The sequence below is a fragment of the Oryctolagus cuniculus genome, chromosome Y (genome assembly GCF_051225735.1).
Source record: "Oryctolagus cuniculus isolate XC-2025 breed Fujian yellow rabbit chromosome Y, ASM5122573v1, whole genome shotgun sequence".
Lineage (NCBI taxonomy): Eukaryota > Metazoa > Chordata > Mammalia > Lagomorpha > Leporidae > Oryctolagus > Oryctolagus cuniculus.
The window spans coordinates 7,060,800-7,076,113 of record NC_142889.1 but is presented as its reverse complement, the minus strand read 5'-3'; the positions used below and the strand labels follow the sequence as shown (position 1 = coordinate 7,076,113).

The 15,314-nt window shown below is 42.3% G+C and overlaps 1 protein-coding gene across 1 annotated transcript in view; it reads left to right on the top strand.

The window, feature by feature from the left end:
* The window catches only part of LOC149119185 (ubiquitin-like modifier-activating enzyme 1), a 69,838-nt gene extending 57,508 nt beyond the window's left edge, over positions 1-12,330 (top strand). Inside the window, exons 5-22 of the mRNA XM_089325295.1 lie at positions 905-1,002; positions 1,083-1,229; positions 1,352-1,528; positions 1,617-1,721; positions 2,100-2,180; positions 2,519-2,674; positions 5,132-5,297; positions 5,418-5,614; positions 7,073-7,137; positions 7,347-7,542; positions 8,159-8,233; positions 8,343-8,532; positions 10,421-10,509; positions 10,728-10,820; positions 10,946-11,137; positions 11,635-11,736; positions 11,843-11,943; positions 12,113-12,330. Of these exons, the coding sequence (XP_089181421.1) occupies positions 905-1,002; positions 1,083-1,229; positions 1,352-1,528; positions 1,617-1,721; positions 2,100-2,180; positions 2,519-2,674; positions 5,132-5,297; positions 5,418-5,614; positions 7,073-7,137; positions 7,347-7,542; positions 8,159-8,233; positions 8,343-8,532; positions 10,421-10,509; positions 10,728-10,820; positions 10,946-11,137; positions 11,635-11,736; positions 11,843-11,943; positions 12,113-12,248 (2,366 nt within the window). The 3' untranslated portion in view covers positions 12,249-12,330. The remainder of the gene's footprint in view (positions 1-904; positions 1,003-1,082; positions 1,230-1,351; positions 1,529-1,616; positions 1,722-2,099; positions 2,181-2,518; positions 2,675-5,131; positions 5,298-5,417; positions 5,615-7,072; positions 7,138-7,346; positions 7,543-8,158; positions 8,234-8,342; positions 8,533-10,420; positions 10,510-10,727; positions 10,821-10,945; positions 11,138-11,634; positions 11,737-11,842; positions 11,944-12,112) is intronic.
* The last annotated feature ends 2,984 nt before the right edge of the window (positions 12,331-15,314 follow it).

Sequence of the window (15,314 nt, the reverse complement as noted above, 5' to 3'; positions counted from 1 at the left end):
AAGGCTTTCAGATCTGGCTGAAAAGCCCATGAGAGTATTTCAGGCATGGAAAGCCAAGACACTCTGGCAAAAGATCTCTGTGAGTGAGATCCCAGTGGAATGAACAGGTCATCAAAGAAGGAGGTACCTTTCTCTGAAGGGAGGAGAGAACCTCCACTTTGACTATGACCTTGTCTAAACAAGATCAGAGTCAGAGAACTCAGAGGGCTTCCATAGCCTTGGAAACTCATGACTGGTGCATAGGGAGATTACTGATGCCATAAACAGGAGTGTCAATTTGTAAAGTCAACAACAGGAGTCACTGTGCACTTACTCCTTATGTAGGATCTCTGTCCTTAATGTGCTGTACATTGAGATTTAATGCTATAATGAGTACTCAAACAATATATTTCACTTTGTGTTTCTATGGGCGTGCAAACTGCTGAAATTTTTACTTAATGCTTACTAAACTGATCTTCTGTAAAAAAAAAAAAGAAAAGAAAAAAGAAATTATCAATTCCCAGCTTGACTCTCACTGGGATTAAACATGACAATAGGTCTGATCTGATTTCATCATCATTTAAAAAAATCATCTATTATTTTTCACTCTATGTTTGTGTGTGGGAGCAAACCGTTGAAATCCTTACTTAATGTATACTAAGCTGATCTTCTGTATATTAAGATAATCGAAAATGAATCTTGATGTGAATGGAAGGGGAGAGGGAGTGGGAAAGGGGAGGGTTGTGGGTGGGAGGGACGGTATGGGGGGGAAGCCATTGTAATCCATCAGTCGTACTTTGGAAATTTACATTCATTAAATAAAAGTTAAAAAAAAATAAATAAATTTAATGGTGCTAGATGGCAAGATGGGAGAGTTGTTACATGACTTAACATATTCCCCTCCACCTTTTTTTGTTTCCCTTAGGGCCTTACACCTTCAGCATATGTGATACCTCCAGCTTCTCTGAGTATATTCGTGGAGGCATTGTCAGTCAGGTCAAAGTACCTAAGAAGATTAGTTTTGTGAGTATGAGTTGATGGTAGGTTTCTGGGCGTTTTCTAGTTTTTTCCGGCCTCTGATCCTGATGTCCCACTTTCCACAGAAATCCTTAGTAGCGTCATTGGCAGAGCCAGATTTTGTGATAATGGACTTTGCCAAGTATTCTCACCCTGCTCAGCTGCACATTGGCTTCCAGGCCCTGCATCGGTTTTGTTCTCAATACAATCGATCTCCTCGACCACATAATGAGGTAAATGAGATGGGGAGATAACCAGTGGATTGGACCAAAGCGGTCATTTTTCCGTTTGCCTACAATTTCCTTCCTCCTTATCCTCTTATGGTGGTCTGAAATGTTCTTTTTTGACTCGTCAGGAAGATGCAGCAGAACTGGTGATCTTAGCACAGACTGTGAATTCTGAAGCCTTGCCCCCAGGACAGCAGGGCATCCTGGATGAAGACCTCATTCGCAAGTTGGCATATGTAGCTGCTGGGAATCTGGCACCTATAAATGCCTTCATTGGGGGCCTGGCCGCCCAGGAGGTCATGAAGGTCAGCATGGATGGTTAAGGGCATGGCCAGAAGTGTCCTCTACTTGTCACTTGTCAAGCCTCAACTACTGACAACCTTTTCTCCCCAGGCCTGCTCTGGCAAGTTTATGCCTATCATGCAGTGGTTGTACTTTGATGCTTTAGAATGCCTTCCTGAAAACAAAGAAGCCTTCATGGAAGACAAATGTCTCCCGGTATGTGGGTCCTCTGTGACGACTTCATTGTGAGCATCTCTAAAGCCACTCTTCCTTAACCTTCCTGTTCTTTTCTTTTCTTTTCTTTTCTTTTCTTTTCTTTTCTTTTCTTTTCTTTTCTTTTCTTTTCTTTTCTTTTCTCTTTTCTTTCCCTCCCTCCCTCCCTCCCTCTCTCCCTCCCTCCCTCCCTCCCTCCTTCCCTCCCTCCCTCCCTCCCTCCTTCCCTCCTTCCCGCCTTCCCGCCTTCCCGCCTTCCTTCCCGCCTTCCTGCCTTCCTTCCTGCCTTCTGTCTTCCTTCCTGCCTGCCTGCCTTCCTGCCTGCCTGCCTGCCTGCCTTCCTGCCTTCCTGCCTTCCTGCCTTCCTTCCTTTTTTGAAAGCATCAGAACCGTTATGATGGGCAGGTGGCAGTATTTGGCTCAGACCTACAAGAGAAACTAGGCAAGCAGAAGTACTTTCTGGTGAGTAGACACCCACTACCTTCACCTTCCTTACTAGCTTCTGACCCCTCTTAGATTTTCTTTTGTCTCTAGAAGTTGGGTCTTTCTGATCTTTTGTGGCTTGATCACATTCACTTTTTCACTTTCTGTGAATTGAAGGAAAACATGATATATTCTTTGTTTTGGGTCTCAAGTGCTTCCATTTTTAAGATGATGATAGATTTTTGTGATTTGGGGGTTTAAATATGTGGCATAGATGACTTTCTTTCATCTTTGTACCTCTACGGGAAGTACAGAGCGGTAAATGGCTTCCTGCTATCTGCAGTCACCTTGACCAGACTCTCTTTCCCATCTTCCAGGTGGGTGCAGGTGCCATTGGCTGTGAGTTGCTCAAGAACTTTGCCATGATTGGACTAGGCTGTGGGGAGGGTGGGAATATTACAGTGACAGACATGGATACCATTGAAAAGTCCAATCTGAACCGACAGTTTCTCTTCCGGCCCTGGGATGTCACAGTGAGTTGAATGGGGTTTATGAGTTTCTGTCATATCTCTCTCTCTCTCTCTCTCTCTCTCTCTCTCTCTCTCTCTCTCTCTCTCTCTCTTCTCATCCTAGTGGCTTAGAACACCTCTCTCTGTGTGTCTCATACCCTCATACCTGTGTCCAAATTTAATTGTCTGCTGGTCAGTCTTCACCTCAGCAAACATTTATCAAGCACTTAGGTCATTTCATTGATAGGTTTTCATAATTTCTCCACTCCTGCGTTGTTGGTTTTGGGCCATTTTGAATACGGTACTGTAAATTGGGGTTATGGAAGGCCGTTGTGAAAGTCAGTAATTTTACTGCCTGCTCAGAGTCTTATAACTTTACAGTCCACATAGTAGGTTCTAGACATTGAAATATATGTTAAAAAGAAGTTCCTGCCCTTTTCTAATAGGAAAATTAATAGTAAAATACTCTTGGAATCCACAAGATTATAATAGTCATTTTAAGAACACTAAGACCATTATTTGACTTTTTTATTCTTATTTTATCAAAGAATGGAACTTTCTAATCTTCTACAGGAAATCCTCCTTTAATTCAATGAAACACTTTTCCAAATGACCACTGTATCGTGAGACAGAATATGTACTAGTTGTAAATATCCATTCAAAATGGAAGTTGATTGAATATGGATTCCAGATTTACTTAAAACCAAACTTATAAACACTTTGACTTGTTAAGTTTGCTATATAGTTTTAAACTCCTGCAAGTTACGCTGATAGGCTGTCAAACTATTTTTCTGTGCTGCCTTTTCCTTCAAACAAAATACCAGGTTGAATGCATTAGAAATGAGAATCTAGCTGTCATTAAGAAGTACATAAAGATATTTGACCAAAAGGTAAATGGATTTTAGCTCCTGTTACTGAAGTTTGCATTGGAAAATATTTTTATGATGATTCAGATTATGTGTAGGATTTATTAAGGATTTTAAAATGGTCTAATTTTTTTCTACTTTCTAGTTAAATATGTGATACGAAAATGTATAGAAAAAGTTTCTTGGTTTGATAACTTAAAAAAAACAAATACAGTCACAGAGAATATCATTAACACGTGAAAAGGTAGGGTATGGACGTGGTAAGAAACAAAGGTGTCTTTGGAAGGTTTACAGTGTAAACAAAGGTATCTTTCATGAGAAAGATGACATTTTTGGGGCTGGCGCTGTGGTACAGTGTGTTAACACCCTGGCCTGAAGTGCCAGCATCCCATATGGTTGCCAGTTCAAGACCCGGCTCTGTTCCACTTCCGATCCAGCTCTCTGCTGTGGCCTGGGAAAGCAATAGAAGATGGCCCAAGTCCTTGGGCCCCTGCACCCACCATGGGAGGCCTGGAGGAAGCTCCTGGTTCCTGGCTTTGGATCAGCACAGCTCCAGTCCTTGCGGCCAATTGGGGAGTGAACCAGCGGATGGAAGACACCTCTCTCTCTCTCTCTCTCTCTCTCTCTCTCTCTCTCCCTCTCCCTCTCCCTCTCCCTCTCCCTCTCCCCCTCCCCCTCCCCCTCTCCCTCTCCCTCTCCCTCTCCCTCTCCCTCTCCCTCTCCTTCTCATCTCTCTGTGTAACTCTTGACTTTCAAATAAATAAAAAAATCTTTAAAAAAAGTGAAATTTTTTTCAGATACTCGAAGGATGTAGATTAGAATGTCTAGCATAATAGTGTGCCAACAGATAAAGGTAAAAACCTGAGCAAAACTGTACTTTATGGTGTGCAATGATAGAGACAGCTCATTTTTCTCTAAGGAAAAATGTATTACCAGTGGAGGGTTTTTTTTTTAAAGATTTAGTTTTGTTTATTTGAAAGAGTTTGAGAGAAGAGGGTCCTTCATCCACTGGTTCACTCCACAAATGGCTGCAGTGGCCAGTGCTGAGCTGATCTGAACCCAGGGGCCAGGAGCTACTTCCGGGTCTGCAGGGGCCAAGAGACTTGAGTCATCCTTCTCCTGCTTTCCTGTGCCATGGCAGAGAGCTGTATAGGAAATGGAGCAGCCAGGACTTGAACCAGCACCCATTTGGGATGCTGGCACTGCAGGCCACAGTTTTAAAACACTTCACCACAGTGTTGCATCATCCAGTGTTGGGTTTTAAATAAGAAAAGGTCTTGGTTTTGGCTTTGGCTTTGAAAAGATCCTGTGTGTCTTTGTTTTTATTTAGGTGATGTCATCTCTATTCTGGGTCTCATTAAATGAAAAAAAAAAGTGGAATTAGTTGGTAAAATAATGTAAAACTAAGGAATTTTTTTCCTATTTGTGGCATATATTTTGGGCCCTCTTGGTCTCATTTCACATTTGTCACATGTGGCATTGTCACAGAACATCAGGTGATGTTCTTGAATTTGGAGTCAAGGCTTTTCTTCACTTACTCAGTTGTTAGGTTAGCTGTTTAAAAGGTTGTGTGTGAATGTATGACAAACAGCTTTCTCCCTCCATTCCCATTCAGAAGTTAAAGTCTGATGTAGCTGCGGCATCTGTGCGTCAGATAAATCCATACGTCAGAGTAATAAGCCACCAGAATCGTGTAGGCCCTGACACTGAGTGTATCTACAACGACGACTTCTATGAAAACCTGGATGGTGTAGCCAATGCCCTGGACGATGTAGATGCCCATGAGTTTCTAGGCACATGAGGATAGGGCACAGCCATCATTGTGCATATTAGGGTGGGGTGTACCTGTCCTAATACTCCTCTCCCAGTTCTCATGAAACATCCTCTTTACCTCCATGAAGGCCTGTACATGGACCGCCGCTGCGTGTACTACCGTAAACCATTGTTGGAGTCAGGGACACTGGGCACCAAGGGCAGTGTGCAAGTGGTTATTCCCTTCCTGACGGAATCTTACAGCTCTAGCCAGGACCCACCTGAGAAGTCCATCCCCATCTGCACACTGAAGAACTTCCCCAATGCCATTGAACACACTCTGCAGGTGACTAGCCTTGGGGACTTTGGGAGGTAAAAGAGACAGGTTCAGACATAGCCTCTGGATTTTGAAGCCCTTGACATTCCAGAACTGTAAGGCTCAGTGCAGCAAATCTTTCTGCTAATCAGTTTTCATGTGTACCAATAACTTCATTTTTAAAACTTTTTTTAACTTTAAAAAATCTTCTGTTAAAGACTACAGTTTCAGTAAACGTCTGAAAAGTGAGAATGTGTAAACACTAATGTGTTTCTGAGCAAAATTGACTTCATTGTTAACTTTGTTATTTCAAAGTTAACAAAGTTATTACAGAAAAATTTGTGTTAAAGTATATATTTATATTTCTATAACTGCTGCTCAAAATGTTTCAACAGTTAGTTTATCAGAATAGTTTCTATTGACATAATGGCCATACATATAGAACAGGGCATATTTAGTTGAAGAAAATAAATACACCTGAGTAACTGATACACATAATCTAATGCTAATCTGCAACCCAAGAACCACACCATTGTGTGTTTAGAGTGTTTCTTACTGTAATATTTGAGACTTTGTTTAGGAGGAATTATTTGTGGAAAAAAAAAGTTGCCTTCCCAACTTAGCACTTTCAGCATGAGTGGATATACTTATTTATGTACTCATGACTGTCAGTTTTTGGCTCTCATGTGTATTTATATGTTTATATAACCTCTAGTAGGTCACGTTTTCTTTTGTGTCCAACATGCAGGGAAATCTATGAGAAAGGTTTTAAAACATTTTCATTATATGACCTCAGACTTCTGTGAAACTTCCACATGCCTCGGATTCCTTATCCATAAAACTTCCATGACAATTAGTATCTCATCCTTTCTATAACATTTAACATGCATTTGCTATTTTGAATAAGCTTTAGATATATATGTATTTGGTTGTTTCTTTGTAGCAAGTCCATGGAGCATAGAAATTACTATCTAGAATGATGAAGTAGGCAGTAGGAAAGAGCTACAGTCTCCAGTGAATCTCCGGCGCTAGAGATCCAGATGACTTTGCAAGTGATTGTACTTACTGGTCTTATATAAATATTTCGTATTTAAAGTATAAAATGGCAGTACATATGCAGAAGTGCTTTGTTTTTTGCCAGTCCCAGGGTCTGTATGAGGATTGTTGTTGTTATATTTAGCTGTGAATTTTCCTTTTTTTTTTTTTTTTTTGAGGAAAAACACCCGTATTCTAGTAATGTACACAGACGTGACAAGTAACTTTTAATGCCTAAGCACCTGCATTACCACTATATAGATAAGCCATTGAAAAAGTAGCGGTGTGAAGTTGGTAAATTTGGGGAGCCACATTTAAGAAACTTCACTGTTGCGCACTCACAGAGCAAAAGTGCTTCTTTCAACTTGCTTGATTCATTGATTAATCTTTCGAATACATTTAGAAACCTCTGTGTTATTCATTGTCCCTGTGTAATGTTTGCTTTGTCTGCAGTGGGCCCGGGATGAATTTGAAGGCCTCTTCAAGCACCCTGCAGAAAATGTCAACCAGTATCTCACGTGTGTAACCTAAATGAACTGTGATGCTTGCCCCTGCCCAGCAGCCTAAAAACCTTGTGTCTGCTTCCCTCACATCTGTACCTTATTATGTTTGAGCCTCTTGACACCTTTTGGGAATCACGTCTGGCTTTGCATGGAGAGTGTGGGATTTTCAAGAAGCCTGCTTCTGGGTCTGTTGAATAATTTTGCTGTTTGCTTCTTCCCTATAGAGACCCAAAGTTTGTGGAACGGACTTTGCAGCTGGGAGGCACCCAACCAGTGGAGGTGCTGGAGGCCTTACAGCGTAGCCTGGTACTGCAGCGACCACATACATGGGCTGACTGTGTGACTTGGGCTTGCTACCACTGGCACACCCAGTATTCTAACAACATCCGGCAGCTACTCCACAACTTCCCTCCCAACCAGGTATTATTGCACTTTCCTGGACCTTTGGGCAGAGTACATTTCTGGGAAACAAGAGAATTCTCCTAGGTTTTTGATAATCCAGCAGTCACAGGCAACCCAAGGATTGGTATCTCAGAAAAACAAGCTGCAGTTCTGCAAACGTGTTCTGCCTCATTCCTTTTCCACCAGGAAAGGGGTTTTTCATTTCTGTTTCCCTGGCTGATGGTGTGGAGTATTGTTTCTGATCTCACATTGTAGATACTATCAGGGAAAGCTTTATAGTTCTAAAGTTTTATAGTTAACATAGTTTCAAGTTTAACAGCCATTGTTGGTTTGAAACCCAATGGACTTGACATTAGAGCAAGCCATTTATTTTCCTCTTTGTATTTCAGTAACTTTATCTGTAAAGAAGAAATAATAACTCATATAATGGGGGTTTTTTCAGGGTTAACATATAAATGTTAAGCTTTAGTTTGTATAGTGCCTGCCAGATTGACAAGTTTATGATTTTTTTGTTATTCTGATAAAAAGTTTCCCAGAATAGTGTCTAGACTCACAGGAACAAAGTAAGGTGGTAGCATTGCCAGCTGGTCTTCTACACTCAGGTTCTACTCCTCCAAAATCTTTCCTCTCCTAGCTGACAAGCTCAGGAGCCCCATTCTGGTCTGGACCCAAACGCTGTCCACATCCACTTACATTTGATGTCAACAATGTAAGTCTCAACTTCCTGGGATCTCTTTGGGTCAAGGGGAAGTTGCATAGATAGGAAACAGGCAGATTTCCCCACTGAGAACTGACTTTGTGTGTTTGCCTTCTCATAGACCCTACATCTGGACTATGTGATGGCTGCTGCTAACCTGTTTGCCCAGATGTATGGGCTGATGGGCTCTCAAGACCGACCTGCTGTGGCCACACTCCTGCAGTCTCTACAGGTACCTGAATTCATCCCCAAGTCTGGTGTCAGGATTCATGTTTCTGACCAGGAGCTGCAGAGTGCCAGTGTCTCTCTTGGTGAGTTTTGGCCAGCTGGCCAGGAGTTGCACTCTACTTTCTCCACCCATGTCTCCTCACTAGCCTTACCACTTGGCCCTTCTCTGTGACTATAGGCATAGGGTTTACTAACATATCATCTTTTTGGGTGTTACTTTTATTCTGTGTGAAATAAGGATGACTGGTTGGAGGTCTCATTTCTTTTCTTCCTACCACAATAGATGTCAGAAATAGCTGTTCATCATCCCTTTTCTGGTTTTTGTTTGCCTTTGTTCTTTGCTTCTCTATATGATCTGAACCAGTGTTATCTTTTCTTGATACCTTACCTGCTTTATCTCTTCAATTTCTCTTGTATCCCCATGTAAATATTTACCCCAAACTTTTTGTTCTCTGTTTTCCTCCTTATCACGTTGTCCTCCATATGTCTTCTCACCTCATTCTCAAGTTCCCATCTCCATCTGTCTACAGTGTGGCTCATGCTGTGTGTCTTCCTCTCTGTAGTATCTTTTTTTTTTTTTTAATTTTTGATAGGCAGAGTGGACAGTGAGAGAGAGAGAGAGAGACAGAGAGAAAGGTCTTCCTTTGCCGTTGGTTCACCCTCCAATGGCCGCTGCGGCCAGCACATCACGCTGATCCGAAGGCAGCAGCCAGGTGCTTCTCCTGGTCTCCCATGCGGGTGCAGGGCCCAAGCACTTGGGCCATCCTCCACTGCACTCCTGGGCCACAGCAGAGAGCTGGCCTGGAAGAGGGGCAACCGGGACAGAATCCGGCACCCCGACCAGGACTAGAACCTGGGGTGCCGGCGCCGCAGGCGGAGGATTAGCCTATTGAGCCACGGCGCCGGCCCCTCTCTGTAGTATCTTACCCTGAATGTGTTTCTTCCATTTTACATATCTCACGACTTAAGATCAGCTGCCCTATTTTCCTTTATAATTGCCACCTCTTTATGTTCCTCTGTGCACGTATTTATCTGTATCTCTCATGCATGTCTGCCTTCCATGTATTTGTTTTTGACTCGCCTTATGTACGTTACCTATCTCTATTAGTATTCTTCCACTGAATCTTGCCCTTCAAATTTCTTGATATTAATCCGACTTGATAGTTCCCTTCTTTGTTACTGTCTGGAAGTTTTCCTTCCTTCCCTTACTCATTTTCTTTTTTAACTCCAGTCTCGTGTTTCCTCCCTGTATCTCCTCATCTGTGTGTGTTATTCTTCCTTAAGACCTCGATATCCATGGTTTATCTTTTCTGTCTTCTGTGAAGATCCTATCCACTCCCTCTTTTTTTAATATGGTCAAAGTCTGATGAGACTATTACCTGTTTATGATGAGTGTTCAGTGATGCTAAATGTGTTCTTGTTGTACAACCACTTTCTAAGACTTTTTAATGTTAACTAAAAATTCAAGTCCTGTTACAGTTTCTCCTCATTTTCCCCTTCCTCACTGTCTCAGGCAGCATACCTGTTTTCTGTTTCCACAAATTATTATTCTAGGAATATAAAAAGTAGAATCATACTATTTTTCTTTTGTGTCTTATTTATTTTATGGCTGTGATGTCTTCAGTAATGCATGGACAGACAAAACACCTAGGAGGTTAATGTGTGTTAAAAGTATGTGTCAAAATTTCCTTCCTCTTTAAGACTGAGTCTGTTACATGGATTATTTCATTTTGTTGACAGAAATTTGGGTTGCTTCTGCCTCTTGGCTATGCTGGATAATTTTCCTATCATGCTTCCTACATCTTTGTACCTCTTTCTCTGGGGGAATATTCCCTCCTATTTTTCTTGTTTCACTATTTCCCAAAGTGTCCATCATATGCATGAACACTTTGTGTACCCTGGGCTACTGATTTTACCTCAGAAACAGGGTTAGGATCAGAGGGACTAAGCATGTCTCCTCTTTTCGTGCAGATGACAGCCATCTAGAGGAGCTCAAGGCCGTGCTTCCCAGTCCAGACAAACTCTGCGGATTCAAGATGTATCCCATCAATTTTGAGAAGGTTGTTGGTGGGGCCCTGATCTGGGTAGGGAAATAGGTTGACAGTGGCTCAGCTCTCAGGCTTTGTCAGCATTATGGATCTACAACAGGGCCCAGTCATCCTTTGTGGTGTGGAGGTTAGCAGGTAGTTGGAGTGGGAAATGTACTTCTCCCATGTAGCCAAGAATCCTTTTCATGCTTATTCTTTCCCCTCTCCCCCCTCCTCCTCATTCACAACAGGATGATGATAGCAACTTTCATATGGATTTCATTGTTGCTGCATCCAACCTCAGAGCAGAGAACTATGATATATCCCCTGCAGACCGTCATAAGGTAATGGCGGTCTGATCAATCTTCCACCCCTTGCAAGCTTACTTAAGTCTAGAATTTGAACTTAGCTTCTTGTGTAGATTTCAGCCTTCTCTAAAAATAACATCTATGGCACACTTGATTCACAGAGCAAGCTTATTGCAGGAAAGATCATCCCAGCCATTGCGACAACCACATCAGCTGTAGTTGGCCTTGTGTGTCTGGAGCTGTACAAGGTAGTGCAGGGACACCAACAGCTTGCGTCCTATAAGAACAGCTTCATGAACTTGGCTCTGCCATTCTTCAGCTTCTCTGAGCCCGTTGCCCCACCGCATCACCAGGTGAGAAGGGTAATGGCCTGCCTGTATGGAGATGTCATGTTACCCCAACTATGTATATGAGTGAAAAATGTGTGTGTGAGTGTGTATGTGTGTGTGTGTATGTGTGTGCAGTCATCCGTATTCCTTATGGCACATGTAAGTTTCTGTTACTAGGTATCTGCTTTTTGTGTTCCCTGGTTTATTCATTCAGTGTACAAGGTAGGAGCACGACACACATTTTGAAAAAAAAAAAAAACAACAGATTGCCAAGGTACTTGTAAGAAATTAAAAGGAGGAAAGTAAACGAGATGGAAAATGAGTGGAAGAGGTAACAAGGTCTCAGTCATATGTGACTATTTGGTCATTATAAGAATTACAGTTACTTAAATTGAGATGTGGCTATCAGACTACTTGGAATAAAGAACTTCAGTGGCTCTGACCTAACATGTCAAGTTGGCTGATAGTGGCCAGACCATCTGGAATAACAACTATCCTTCCCCCTGTTCTTTGTTTCCAAGTATTATAACCAAGAATGGACTTTGTGGGATCGCTTTGATGTACATGGATTACAGCCTAATGGTGAGGAGATGACCCTCAGGCAGTTCCTAGAATACTTCAAGGTAAGATGCTTTTCTTCTTCATTTCCCCTACCCACGGGGTTGGTAGTTGTATAAATTCAGAATCTTACAGATGGTCGTTCCCCTTCCTCCTTCTCATCCTCTGTAGACAGAGCACAAACTGGAAATAACCATGCTGTCCCAGGGTGTGTCCATGCTCTACTCATTCTTTATGCCTGCCTCCAAGCTGAAGGAACGGCTAGATCAGCCGTGAGTTGGTAGCTAGGGAGGGTGGAGGTGTCCTGCTCAGTGGGGTCTTAAATTTCCAGCTGTATCAAGCAATAGTTGACTCTCATCTTGTCTTTGCCTACGATATGTGCTTCTCTTCTGTTTCACCTCCTTAACCTTCTGTTTTTGTTTTGTTTTGTTTTTGTCTCAGAATGACAGAAATTGTGAGCTGTGTGTCGAAGAGAAAACTGGGCCACCATGTGCGGGCTCTGGTGCTTGAACTGTGTTGCAACAGTGAGAGTGGCGAGGACGTTGAGGTCCCTTATGTACGCTACATCATTCCTTGAGCTTTGATCAAAGAACCTTTTTTTTCTTTGCTGCTTTCTACTGTTTGAAATTGGCATTCATAATAAAAAAGTGATCCAGATGTGATATGTCTTTGTTTTGGTAAGGGCCAATGCTTGTTCTCTCCATATTTCCATATGTTAAAGTAATAATCCAGAGTCCAGCTCCACCCTCACAACATGGAAATTTCTGAAAATTCAAAGATACAGGACAGACTAAGTACAACTGATTGAAGTGTGCGGTATGTTAACTTTATTTTGGCATATCTGCTAAAATAAATGGTGACACCAGCAAAGCCATTAACAGGGTTAAATCTGAGGATCTAATCCCTCTTCCCTGTTGATTCTAAGGTAGAGATTTTACACCTGGTTTACCACATATAAATTATATTTAGAGGTTATCACACCTCAATCTTTGGTTGTAACCCATATTCCATATTTCTCATCCGTAACAAAGGGACAACAAGTTGTTAGGAATAAAGTACATTTGTATGTGTTACACATGGATTTACTATTGTAATATGATGTGCCTTTTAAGTCTTTGACACCTGTGCCTTTGCCATGCAGGTTTCATCCTACCCTCATTGTACTTGATGGGTCGACTCTTAGTGAAACCTGTGTAACCATGGTTTCCTTATGTAAGGAGGGTGTAAATCTGGTGAAATACGAAGAACCAGTACCCTACTTCCCTCAACACCGTTTTGTTTTCAGGATCTCCAGACTTCCTTCATTCAGGGCAGCATGGAGCTGTGTTAGGATGATCTGTAGCAGCAGGACTCATCACTGGCCTCACAAGAACCCTAATCTTTCCCTTTCGTCTTGACAATTCTACAAAATCCTCAAAGAACCAATAGTTTTGACTACTTTCACATTGTTCACCCACCCAGGTTATCCAAAGTTTCCATTTGTATTCCCAAACCTCAGACAGCTTCTAAAATGATGTCTCATTTCTAAACTATAACTGAATCAACAAACTTGGGGCGAGCTCGATGGCCTCAGCATAATGTGCTTGCCTGTAAATTATATTATTGGTCTTTCATTGACTTTGTAGTTCTAGATGTCCTTTTTTCCCCCTAAATGTCGTTTTCCTTACAGCACAGAGATACCGGGTAGGAGTGCTTTAAAAACTTGATTGAGGCAATGATCTAGCAAGGAGAAAGCTTTTCCTTGTCACAGGTGCTTTTTAAATTTTTTTATTTATTTGAAAGAGTTACAGAGGTAGAGACAGAGGTAGAGAGAGGTCTTCCATCCGCTGGTTCACTCCCCAGATGGCCACAACAGCCGGAGCTGTACCAATCCAAAGCCAGGAGCCAGGAGCTCCTTCCAGGTCTCCCACGCAGGTAAAGGGCCCCAACGACTTGGGCCCTTGGGCTTTCCCAGGCCATAGCAGAGGGCTGGATTGGAAGGGGAGCAGCCCGATAGAACCAGTGCCCATGTGGGATGCCAGCGCTCCCGGCCAGGGCTTTAACCTTCTGTGCCACGCTGCTGGCCCCCCTCATAGGTGCTTTTGTATACTTAATGCTCTGCAGTACAGATGCTAGCCTCTGCCCACTGAACATACAGTGTCTGAGGCTTGCATTCAAGTGGCATAATTTCTTTGCTGTAGTTGCCAAGTCCAACAAACTCCCATAACCATGTTTGACATCATCATCTCTGAAATTGAATTTCACGTCAGGCCCAGACACGTGCAAATTTCATTTTCACTCTACTTGCCCTCAATGATTACTGCTGTTGTCTGCTCTGAAATAATGTTCTGTTATCACTGCTAGATTTTCTGTACCACGGATTTATTTCTGTATTTTCTGCACATGAGCGTGCACTTATATCAGATTGACCCAAGAGAAACCTGTGATGGTATTTCATAGCCATCTTATAGACCATTAGTACACTGAGCTGGTATGATAGAGCTGGGGATGTACTGTTAGTCTGGATTCTCTAGAAAGTTGGATCCATACGTATATATGGAAATAAGTATGGAGAGATAGGTAGATAAGATCAAGCCCTGCAGCTGGCAGGGAACAAGCTAGAGAACCAGCACTGATGATATAATTAAAATGTATGAAAGGGCCTAGGAACAAGTGCTATGATGTACGATTGCCGTTCGACAAGAAATTCTCCCTTATTGAGTGATCAGTTTATGGCCAATCTGATGAATGGTGATACGTGGTAAGTGTGTTTATTCATTTGAGAGGCAGAGCTATAGACAGAGGGAGAGACAAGTGAAGTCTTGTTTCCACTGGTTCCCCAAGTGGTTGTGACGACCAGAGCTGAGCTTGATCCAAAAACCAGGAACCAGGAGCTTTTTCCAGGTTCCCCAGGCAGGCGCAGGGGCCTAAACTCTTGGGACATCCTCCACTACTTTTCTGTGCCAAATCAGGCAGCTGGATGGAAGAAGAACTGCTGGGATGTGAAGTGGTGCCCATATAGGATGCAGGTGTTGTAAGTGGAGATTTAACCTACTATCTGTCAAGGAGAGTACACTCATCTCCTCCAAAACTACATCATTGTCCAAAAAATGGTGGCACAAACAGCTAACCTTTTGCCAGCATTCCATATCAGAGTAGGATTTAATTCTGCTTCCTGTTGGTCTTGCCTATGCTTTAGACGCAACTTATAGGAGGCAGCTGCAAGAAGGTTCAAGTATTTGAATATAGCAGTTACTCTGAAGGGATTTCTATCTTGTGACTTAGGTTTGGCCCAGCCCAACTGTTGCAGATAGAAAACCTCTACAGCGTTTAGAGTAACCGCTATTATTGAGGGTGTTACAGGTGAATATGTGGCAGACAGAGATTATCTTAATTCTTTGTCATGTGAAAGAGTAATTCCCATGTGGACTGTGGCAGAGTCCTTTATGTTCTAATTAGACTTGTTTCTAACTGACTTTAAAATTGTGGTAGAGGCCTTCCCAAGATGAGAAGAAAAGAGGAGGAAATTTTTACATTACATTACATTAGGGTAGGGGGAAGTGTGATCTCCTGCCCACAAATTAGCTATTTATCTTGAGTTTTCCACATCGCATTCAGACGCCACCTTTTGCTGGAACCCTGGTTTGAGGATGGGTTCTTACTC